This window comes from Notolepis coatsorum (assembly GCF_963971535.1).
Source record: "Notolepis coatsorum genome assembly, chromosome: 5".
NCBI classification, from domain to species: domain Eukaryota; kingdom Metazoa; phylum Chordata; class Actinopteri; order Aulopiformes; family Paralepididae; genus Notolepis; species Notolepis coatsorum.
In genome coordinates, this window is record NC_140169.1 from 153,746,783 (window position 1) to 153,758,723 (window position 11,941).

The following is an 11,941-nucleotide window of genomic DNA, read 5'->3' on the forward strand; positions in this document are numbered from 1 at the left end:
ACCCTAACTAACCATACTGTCATGCACTTGTCCTAATAAACTAACCTACACACTGTAGCACTCAACACTTTGATGAACATTGTTACTCAGCTGATAGAGTTGTGCTCTTCCTGATGGCTTGTCGTACAGAACTTGTAAGTCGCTTTGGATAAAAGCGTCAGCTAAATGACTAAATGTAAATGTAATGTAAATGTAAATATATCAGGATAGCACAAGAAAGTCCTTAGACGTATTTCCATTGCGGTCCCAACCTCTGGAGAAGTCATTGTATTTCATACAACTTCTTGTCCAAAAGCCTCAACAGAAATGGGGACAAAGGTTTGCAAAGTCTTCCTGTGACAAATAGGCCAACTCATCTAAATTCCGTTTGCATAACACACCCAACTGCTCGTTCAACTTCCTCCGTCGCGAACAGGGAAATGAAATACCACGGCCTCTCTGTTGATTATCCCTGTTCCAGAAATAGGCCTAGGAATCAGTGGTCTCTGAGGATAAAGTGATCTCCGCTACAGCAGCATGTGTGTCCGTCACTCACTCCGCTGTCCAGCTTGACCACAGACTCAGCACAGTGTCTCCATGTCAGCAGGACAACAGACGACCCCCCAGAACACCCTGCCTCCACTCACACCAACTCTATCTGGAAGAGGTGTTTAACCCTTTCACTACCACACTACAGAAGGTTAGCCCTTTCACTACCACACTACAGAAGGTTAGCCCTTTCACTACCACACTACTTTCACTACCACACTACAGCAGGTTAACCCTTTCACTACCACACTACAGAACGTTACCCCTTTCACTACCACACTACAGAAGGTTAACACTTTTACTACCACACTACAGACGGTTAACCCTTTCACTACCACACTACAGACGGTTAACCCTTTCACTACCACTACATACAGTTAACCCTTTCACTACCACACTACAGAAGGTTAGCCCTTTCACTACCTACCACACTACAGAAGGTTAACCCTTTCACTGTGATAATACAGAAGGTTAACCCTTTCAGTACCACACTACCAAATGGCTAACCCTTTCACTGCTACAATACGGAAGGTTAACCCTTTCACTGCCACATGACAAAGGGTTAACCCTTTCACAACCATACTACAGGTTAACCCTTTCACTACCACACTAGACGGTTAACCTTTCACTACCACACTACAGAAGGTTAACCTTTCACTACCACACTACAGAAGGTTAACCCTTTCACTGTGACAATACAGAAGGTTAACCCTTTCAGTACCACACTACCAAATGGCTAACCCTTTCACTGCGACAATACGGAAGGTTAACCCTGTCACTGCCACACGACAAAGGGTTAACCCTTTCACAACCACACTACAGAAGGTTAACCCTTTCACTACCACACTACAGAAGGTTAACCGCCTGTAGTGTGGTAGTGAAAGGTTAACCTTCTGTAGTGGTGTAGTGAAAGGGTTAAGAACCCTCATCTCTTCAGGAAAACAATCGCCTCGTCAACTGTGCTGCTGCTTTTATACACAATATGTCAGTATATAGGAGTAGCAGTTTATAGGAATTCCTGTGCTTGTTATATCTTGTAATTATTTATTTATTTTGTTGTTTTTATTTGCCAGCCATTGCCATGTAGTGCTGCTGAATTGTACTTGACCTTAACCCCTGGGATAAAAGAAAAGTGTATCTTATCTTAAACAAATCTTTAACACGGCTGAAAGGTTAACAGTGGTTGCCCCCAAATGGACATATGGATGTGTTGAAAATGTCATATTTTGTAAGAATGTATGAGTGCAGGTGACCCAGTTTCAAAGCACAATTATCTAAACGCCTTTCAGAAATAATATTAACAGTCTAGCGTGAAACTGGCTGCATGCCAACCACAGTAGGCATATTTAACATATTATAATGAAGAAAAACAGACTGAGGTGTAACTAGAGATCCACTTATTTCAGCATTAGGTTTGTGGCCAACTATCCGGAGCTGGTTTGAGAACGGCATGGATTGTGCTGAGAAAGGGCTCCACTGGTCAACGTCATCGATGGTACGAAGGAAATAGTGCTACGGTTCCAAATATCAGAATTATCACTTTAAGTATTGTGTGTTTGTTCAGTAGAACTCTAGGGCTGACCTTTGTTGTTTTTTTTGGAATTCTAAGCTTCGGGGACGAGATTCGATTTTAATTCGAAGCTTCTGGATTTTTTTTTAATAAAATAAAGAATATTATTATAATAAAATAAAAAAATTATGTTGTGGGACTTGTACAGCACTTTGTTCAACTTTGTCAGTGCTGTAAAGTTTAAACCTTTTTAAATCTTAGACAAACTAAACACTTTGCTTCCATGAAAGCAGTAAGCAGTCATTTGAGGCTTTATAAAAGCAGCACAATGAACACAAATCTGTCAGTACCGAGTCCGAACTCATCTTAAATAACAAACAGCATTGCTTGTTGTAGTTAACAAAGAGAGGCGGAGTTGATTTTGCACAAAATTATATATATATATTTTTTTAAATAATTTTTTTTTTTTTTTTTATAATCAAAATGTATTCCCAGTGTCAGAAATACTGTGTCTGTTACTAGGCTTGAGTAAATTGTAATGAACCAAATGAGAATATCAATAACATTTTTTATCTTTGACTGTGAATAACACCATGCTCAAATTGACCAGACATGAAAAATCTAAGCAAATGAATAAATGGAAGATGATTAAACAGAAGGTTTTGTAGGTACAGTACTGAATTTTGCCATCCAGACACATGCAATTTGAAATATGATTATAGAATATCAGGCATAAAATGGTTATGCGATTAAAATGTGATTAATTAGATTAATTCATTACAAATCCTGTAATTAATTAGATTACTTTTTTTAATGGCCTGACAGCACTAGTTCCAATATTCTGACTGGATGCTGCAGATAATGCAACCTGATCTGCAATGCTAAGCTATTTCTGCCTAGCGGTTTTAACTGCTGCTTCCAAGTGCAAAAATCCCCGGCCTTATCAGAGAGAGAAATGTATATCCTTGTTCAGGGGAACCACAGCCCGCATGAGCCACAGACGGAGCTAGGAACCATCTATTAACCCTTTCACTGCCACACTACCACATGGTTAACCCTTTCACTACCACATGGTTAACCCTTTCACTGTGACAATACAGAAGGTTAACCTTAACCCTTTCACTGCCACACGGTTAACCCTTTCACTACCACAGTACCACATGGTTAATCCTTTCACTGTGACAATACAGAAGGTTAACACTTTCACTACCACACTACCAAATGGTTAACCCTTTCACTGCCACACGACAGAAGGTTAACACTTCACTACCACAATACAAACGGTTAACCCTTTCCCTACCACACTACAGATGGTTAATCCTTTCACTACCAAATGGTTAACCCTTTCACAACCACACTACAGAAGGTTAACCCTTTCACTACCACACTACAGACTGTTAACCCTTTCAATACCAAATGGTTAACCCTTTCACAACCACACTACAGAAGGTTAACCCTTTCACAACCACACTACAGAAGGTTAACCCTTTCACTACCACACTACAGACGGTTCTGTAGTGTGTTAGTGAAAGGTTAACCTTCTGTAGTGTGATAGTGAAAGGGTTAATAGTCCATTCATTTTCATATAACTGCAGGAGACACTGGAGAGATGGGAGGAGCCGGAAATACGTCACCTGCGAAACGTCTACATGGCTGAGGAGTCGTGTTCTCATTCCCACATGCCTACCCTCCAAACACCTACACCTGGCGACACACCTGACACTAGGGCTGGGCGATAAAACGATAACGATAATTATCACGATATATTTTATAATAATAATATCGATAATAAAAATAATAATAAAAATGTATTTATTTTTGTATTTGTATTGTGACCTGCAACAGGGCAGCTTTAAAAGCAGAGACAGTGGACAGACTTGTCTTTCTTGCCTGAAACTTAAAGTAATGGCTTTGCTTGTCCAAATGACAATACTGACCAAATTGAGATTTATTTTTCTGTGCTTTTTCTGTGCTTTAGGCCTGGGCGATAAATCGCGAAAAATTAGCGCGATATATTTTAACACTTTGGGTGCCGGGAACCGTCTTTAGACGTCTTTGCTGGCCATGCTAAAGTTGCCGGAGGACGCGTTACGTCGTCCTTATATCAATATTTCAAAAATCTGCGATCGGATTCATATGTCCCCTCCGCTGGCCTGAGATCCACCAGCAGGACCCACTGAGCTCTCTGGCGGTTCAGGAGCGCCATCTGGTGGTCGATCGGCGCAATCGCCAAACAGGATGTGCCATAGAGGTTGTGCTAGACGTCCGTAGTACTTCCGGGCGCTCGCTATAGGTCATGGGACTCTGGCTCGTCACGCTACACAGTGATCGATTGGCAATAACTCGATAAACAACATGATTTGGACGTATATACCATTATACAAGCTGGAGATGGACCGGGTAAAAATATATCCCATAATGATAAGATTTCTACTCTACGATGATCGCCCAACGGCGCGCGGAGACTGGGGTGAGTTTGAGCGTGTAACGTTACCGTCTTCGATACTAACTGCTATTATCAACATTTGACCCACATTAGATGATTGGTATAACGCTGCCCACGGAATTATAAACGCCCCCTCGCCCATCCGGTCAACATCAGATGACGTGTAGTAACTTCTAGAAGTACGTCTAGTTGGAATTTTTTATATCGCGCTGATTGCCATCAAACTGTATTTCATCATCAATATAATGCATTTGGGGCTATATATCACGTTCTGGAGAAAGCTGCAGAAAGAGATGAAAACATACTTATACATTAGACCATACTTTACTATGAATATGTGAATGAAAAAGTTTAACGTTGCTACACAATGAACAATACATATAGGACTTTGAATGGGCCCTAATAATGGCAATGTAGCAATAGAATTTAAAAAGTTATAGCCCTGCAAAGAAGGGGACTTTCTCCATAGACAAATAGAGCTGGCAATCTATGGTATATCATGAATTTAACCTTAGGCAGCCAAAGTGTTAATAATCGATGATAAAAATAGATAATAAATTATTATTATTTTTTTTTTGGACAGACTTGTGGACAGACTTGTCTTTCTTGCCTGCAAGTTCTGCAACTTAAAGTAATGGCTTTGCTTGTCCAAATGACAATACTGACCAAATTGAGATTTCTTTGTCTCTTGTCCATTTATTTTGTTTGCTTTCTAATTTAAAATACAGTTTGAAACCGTCTGTACACAGTAGGCTATGTGTGCTAGCAGAGCTAGTCTACAGTCTCGACTCACGGTGCACATGTGCGGTGGTTTGTCCACCAAAAAAGCGCCAAAAGATAGAAAAGAAACTAGCAGAGCCAGAACTGTTCCAACTCCCCTGGAGCCACAGCCACTTTTTTTGTACTTTCGCTTTCAAACCAGAGGGGTGAGGGGCTGTAACACTAAAGATGGCGGCAACGACAAAGAATTGCTGCAAAAAAAATATACATTTGTTGTTTAAATAATCATTTCAAAAAAGATTTTATTTTTAATACTAATAAAAATATCGTGATATAAATGTGATGTTATCGTGATAACATTTTTGGCCATATCGCCCAGCCCTACCTGACACTATTGCAGTTAGTTGGACTTATTAACTGCACTAAGCTAATGGCACGCATACCAGAGGCTAACTGCCTAAGAAAACAGTCACAGAGGCACTGAAAGAGGATTTCACCCATCTAATGAACACACTAGACTAGACAAATATCAAGATGTATCCATCAGTGGACCAATTGCATGCTTTTGCAGAGGACAAGAAGCCTTCAGTCGACATTAAGCATTAAGCACCCCCCACAGCCCAAATGGAATGATTACAAAAAAATATATATATATATATATATATTTTTTTTTTTTTTTTTTTTGTGGACTAATAGTCGACTAACGGTAAATTTTGGCCAATCATCGACCATACAAATCCTTAGTCGGGGACAGCTCTAATGCAAATCATGGCAGATGTATCCTGTAATCGACTCTGCATCTGTAGAAACGACCCAAAGCACGGCCCCGCTCTCCTGCATGTGATCACAGTGTTCCTTTCAAGTGAACAGAGAACGCTCAGTTCTAAATTGGAAATCACTGTTGTGCATTTTATATTTATAGCTGCGAGCAGCAGCTGGTATACTATTGGTCTATCAGTCGCAGAAAAAATTAAATAAAATAAATAAACAAACATGTGGTTTTCTCTGCAAGATGGTACAACATGATAGAGATGTCAGGTTTGGGACAGTGATGGATTATTGACGTGCGATTGCGTCGCAAAAGGTATTATTATCCCAGTTGACCCTAAGCTCTGCCCTCTCTCAGACTGACAGAGTGGCGCACCACGTAACGCACTTCAGTGTAGGGCTGCAACGATTAGTCGACATAATCGACGACGTCGATCATAAAAACTCGTCGACGCCGAATTTTTGCGCCGATGCGTCATATTAAAAAATAATAAAAAAAAATTTATACTTTATTTTTTTTTGCACTACCTATCTTTGTGAAAGTGGCTTCTCAGCTCTGGTCCAGCTGAAGACAAAGCAGAGGAACAGATTGGACATTGAGCATGACCTCAGAGTTGCTTTGTCTACCATCACCCCAGACTTTGAGACTCTTGTCAGGACCAAACAACTTCCCCAGTTATCCCATTAGTTCCCTGGGATGTTAAGCTAAGAAGTCTGCTAAGAAGGATATATTATTTATTATTATTATTATTATTATTATTATTATTATTATTATTATTATTATTATTATTATTATTATTATTATTATTATTATTATTATTATTATTATTATTATTATTTTATTTCATTGTGTTTTTAGCCCTAGTTGCACTTTTGTTGCAACCCCAGTTATCCCATTAGTTCCCCCAAACTTACTGTAGGTCTGTTATGTTAAGCTAAGAAGTCTGCTAAGAGCCCGGAAAAGGAGCCGCGCCCACAGGAAGCAGAGATGGAGGGTGTGACAGAAATAATTGTTAGATTAGTCGACTAATCGAAAAAATTATCGACAGATTAGTCGACTACCAAAATAATCGTTAGTTGCAGCCCTGCTCGTGCACCATCTAACTTTCATACTAAACATCGCAGATCAAATATGACTCAAGATAGCATAGCCATCTTAACGTTAGAAATGTTGTCAATTAGGGCGGTCAGGTGGCGTAGCGGAGATTGCGTTCGTCACCAACACCGGAGACGCTGGATTTGCCAGTTCGAATCCAGCTCACAGCTCCGGCGTTGTCACCAGCTTGGCTGGCCATTCACACTAATACAATTGGCTGTATTAGAGGGTGGGAAAGCTGGCGGGGTGGGTCCGGGTCGCGTGTAGCTTATTCCCAGCGGAAGAGTACGTTGCGTGCTTCCGCGTTTTCTCTGATTGGCCATGACGCCCATGTGACCACGGCAGCGCGAGAGAGCTGCAGCGAGGAAATAGGCTGTCTATTGCCTCGCGCTGCAGCGCGGAAATAGGCTGTCTATTGCCATTCTCTAAGACAAACTCTAACCTTAACCAGCTCCTTAACAGCGCCTAAACTTAACCCTTCTAACCATAACCAACTCCGAAACAATGCCTAACCTTAACCATAACCAACTCCGAAAGAATATTGCCATTCTCTAAGACAAACTCTAACCTTAACCAGCTTAACAGCGCCTAAACTTAACCCTTCTAACCTTAACCAACTCCGAAACAATGCCTAACCTTAACCTTAATGCCTAAACTTAACCGGCGAAAGAATGCACGTTAAAAAAAAGAAAATTGAAGGGATTCGAACTCGTTACCAACGGACCGCAGGACCGCAGCGCTGCCAGTTGAGCTAAGCTTCGAATGAAAATCATCTGGGATTATGGCTACATAATGCCGCAAGCTCTGCCGCTCGCCGCTCCGCTCTGCGGCTGCCGCGCCTGCCGCGGGGCGTGTCGCAGCCAATCAGGGAAAATGCGGAAGCACTCGGGCGTACTCTTCCTCTGGGAATAAGCAATAAGCGTCCGGGTCGTTGTAAACAGCGACTCCTACAGTTCGGTCGGGGCGCCTGCTCAGTGCGGATAGGATCTAAGGGGGGTAGTGTGATCCTTCCACACGTTACACCCTCTCAGTGAGAGTCCGCGCTGCCAGGTGAAAAGAAGCAGTTGATTGGCTAGACGTGTGTCGGAGGAAGCACGTGATAGCCTCCACTCTCCCAGACCGACTGTGGGAAGTAAGTGCGCAGCGACCAGGAAGGGGATTGGGAATTGGCATAATGACCAACATTGGGATGGGAGAAAATCGGAGGAAAAAGGAGGGGGGGGAAATAAAAATAAATGTTGTCAAGTGTGTTTTAGGTTCAACTTTAGTTAGAAAAGAGAAGATTTAAGCGCGAGCCTGCATTTTATCAAGATAGTTACTGTGGTCAGCTTCTGCAGGGCAGTATATGTACATACTACGCCCATACAAGTTAAATTATGATATTTTGCGCATTTACTGTGGAGTAAGATGCGTGCTGCACACATGTTTCTGTGGAGTAAGATGCTGCACACATGTTTCTGTGGAGTAAGATGCTGCACACATGTTTCTGTGGAGTAAGATGCGTGCTGCACACATGTTTCTGTGGAGTAAGATGCGTGCTGCACACATGTTTCTGTGGAGTAAGATGCTGCACACATGTTTCTGTGGAGTAAGATGCGTGCTGCACACATGTTTCTGTGGAGTAAGATGCGTGCTGCACACATGTTTCTGTGGAGTAAGATGCTGCACACATGTTACTGTGGAGTAAGATGCGTGCTGCACACATGTTTCTGTGGAGTAAGATGCGTGCTGCACACATGTTTCTGTGGAGTAAGATGCTGCACACATGTTTCTGTGGAGTAAGATGCTGCACACATGTTAAGATGCTGCACACATGTTCCCCAAAAGGCTCCAGGTGGGAGTTGTGAGTAACATGGTACTGGCTCGCTGCCACAGCAGTGCAACTTGATTTTGACTACATGCACTTAAACTTGGTTTTAAATTGACCTCTAAAGACTTATCGCGGGAACATACCTTATCAATCCCTTCCAAAACCTCCACGGTGGACTGTTTCGTCTGCAGGAACAAAACAAAAAACAAACAAAAAAAACATTTCAAAACACAAGACAGATGGAGCAAAGCTTTGATATATTAGTCCTAAGAAATGTTGCAACTCTTTTGCCATGAGAGTCGTCTTTGGAATTTGGAAGATTTGTAGTATGCATTATGTTCCTGGAGTCATATCTCTTCCTGTGGTCATATCTTCCTGTGTGTTTACGTTAGCATATGTTCCTGTGTGTTTACATTAGCATATCGTCCTGTGTGTTTACTATGCATATGTTCCTGTGTGTGTTTACTATGCATATGTTCCCTGTGTGTGCGTTTGTTCAGCGTTGCATACGTTATTGACACAATCGATAGCACAGACTGTTAACAGTATAGTGGGGGAAGAGGCTTGGCTTAAAATAATTCCAACCTGTGCAACATTATGCACTTCCATTCACCTTATAATATATTATTGTATTATGCATTTACTCTGTATGTTACTGATGTATTCTGGCGACATCGTCCCGCTTGTACTTTCTATCGTCTTATCTCAGTTGTGTGTCCATTGATAAAAGGAGTTTCACACCATGGGATCAATAAAATACTACGACTGTCTGCTGCTACTACTACTACTACTACTACGAAAGCCATGACTGAAAAGGTTGAGATTACAAACCCTCCACCGTGAGACAATAGCCCCCATGTTGACGTTCCAGTGAGGTAGGAAGGCTCAGCTTTGTGGACCCTCGACGCGACGCCTCACAAAGACGAGCTTCTCCGCCTGTTAAAGAAAGGGGACATGCACCATGTGTTCAGTCTTGGGTTTAGTCACCGTCTATAAACAGCCCCTGGTGTTCCCATGCATGGCAACTGCGACCATCGGCCCACCTGCTACTTAACCCTTTCACTGCCACACTACAGAAGGTTAACCTTTCACTACCACACTACAGAAGGTTAACCTTTCACTACCACACTGATTGATTGATAATTTTATTTAACAGATTGCAGAATGGGTACAATACACTGCAGTACAGCTCAATACACACAATTGTTAAGGGGATGCAGACCAGAGAAAGACTTTCGTCTCGTTTACAGATCAGGGTCCCCCATTTTCAATTCATCATAATAACATATGACATACAGATAGACAGTACTGACACATTTACTGCTACATCTATACATTTATGACATATCACATTTACAAATACAGTACTGTTTGTGATACAAAAATAGTCTAAAAACTCACACTACAGAAGGTTAACCTTTCACTACCACACTAGTTAGGGTTAACCTTCTGTAGTGTGACAGTGAAAGGGTTAACCTTCTGTATTGTCACAGTGAAAGGGTTAACCCTTTGGTAGTTAAAGAAAGGGTTAACATTTAACATGTCGTCACACAAAAGTGGCAGCATTCAAGAGAAAAGCACCCATACACCGACTTATCAAGTATTTAAGTAACGATGGGCAATAGTGTTTATTGACCCGGTATTGATATATATGTATATCCTATCGACTGTATCGTTGGCCATGCAGCAGGGTTAGTGTTACAAACACAGAGACATCAGCTGCTGTCGGGACAAAACCTCATAACTCCAAAAACCCAACTTTTCAGCAGATGAAAAAAACTAACACAGATTTGAGGGTGAATAGAGTTAGGAGGTTTAGACAGATGATCGGTTTAATGCTTTCCCATTGTTTAAACTTTGTAAAACCCACACACACATATGGAGGATGATCTACGGAGTTGATTTATATAATAAAAAAAATATTCAAAAAATGGAGTTATGAGGTTTTGTCCCGACAGCAGCGAGATTCACCACAACTGACTTGAGACCCAACCTCCTCCAATGTACAGTTTCTACGTCAAATGTATATACTTTTCTGGACAGTACTGTATTTGCAAATCTGGTATGTCATAAATGTATAGATGTAGCAGTACTGTCTATCTGTATGTCATGTATGTCATAATTATTATGTCCTGATGAATTGAAAATGGAGGACCCTGATGTAAACAAGACCAACGTCTTTCTCTGGTCTGCATCCCCTTAACAATTGTGTCTATTGAGCCGTACTGTATTGTACCCATTCTGCAATCTGTTAATAAAGTTTTCATTCAATCAATCAATCAACCACTGACTTGAGACATCACCAGTCACCACAACGACACCCACTACTAGCAAGAGTTTCAACACCAGTTGGCAAACAGTTATTATCCCCCAAAGTTCAAATCGAAATACAAAACAGAGGAGCGTTAAGGTCACAACAACAACAGGTAACTGACAGACAGACAGCACGAAACACTTGTTAGCATCGCCCCCCCCCCCCCCCCAAACTAGCTAAGTTACCTGTTAGCTCGGTTAGCTAACGTTATTAACTCTGACCACCCAAGTTTGTTGCACAAACACACACTGTTCGAACACTAGTTATTATTCCAGATAACGTTAATGTTGCTCTTTGAATGAAGTAAAACGTATGCTAACAATGCAACAAAACAAGAGAAGACAGAAGAGCCTAATTGTTTTTTCTTTTTACATAACCTGGGGCTATTTTTACCGTCGCTGCTGCTGGCAGGTTCTCTTCTCCCCCTCTCGTCCTGCTGCTGTTCTCGCAGTGAGCGCGCGCGGCCGGAGGGAGGGGGCGTGTCTAGTGCAGCCAGTGACGCGGAGAGGGGCGTGTCTAGTGCAGCCAGTGACACGGTGGGCGTGTCTAGTGCAGCCAGTGACGTCAATGTGAGCGTGTGTGCAGAGACAACGGTTTGTGTACAAACACTCTTTCTCAAATCACTTGTTTGTCTCGTGTCCAGAATGCGTCCCAGCGTCGGTCAGAGACTCAGAGGCAACGTTTTTGGCGGGTTCCCCCTTCTGACGTCACAACAGTTTTTGTCTTTGTTATTATGGGGTGGGGTGGGG

The 11,941-nt window shown here is 41.8% G+C and overlaps 1 protein-coding gene across 2 annotated transcripts in view; it reads right to left on the reverse strand.

Annotated features, from left to right (window-relative positions):
* lnpa (limb and neural patterns a) overlaps nucleotides 1-11,639 on the reverse strand; it is a 60,579-nt gene extending 48,940 nt beyond the window's left edge. For both annotated transcript variants that reach the window (XM_084314830.1, XM_084314829.1), the window contains exons 1-3: nucleotides 11,586-11,639; nucleotides 9,710-9,814; nucleotides 9,022-9,063 (exon numbers count right to left, since the gene is read on the reverse strand). In XM_084314830.1, coding sequence (XP_084170956.1) covers nucleotides 9,022-9,063; nucleotides 9,710-9,736 — 69 coding nt within the window. In that variant the 5' untranslated portion in view covers nucleotides 9,737-9,814; nucleotides 11,586-11,639. The remainder of the gene's footprint in view (nucleotides 1-9,021; nucleotides 9,064-9,709; nucleotides 9,815-11,585) is intronic.
* Between the last annotated feature and the right edge of the window lie 302 nt (nucleotides 11,640-11,941).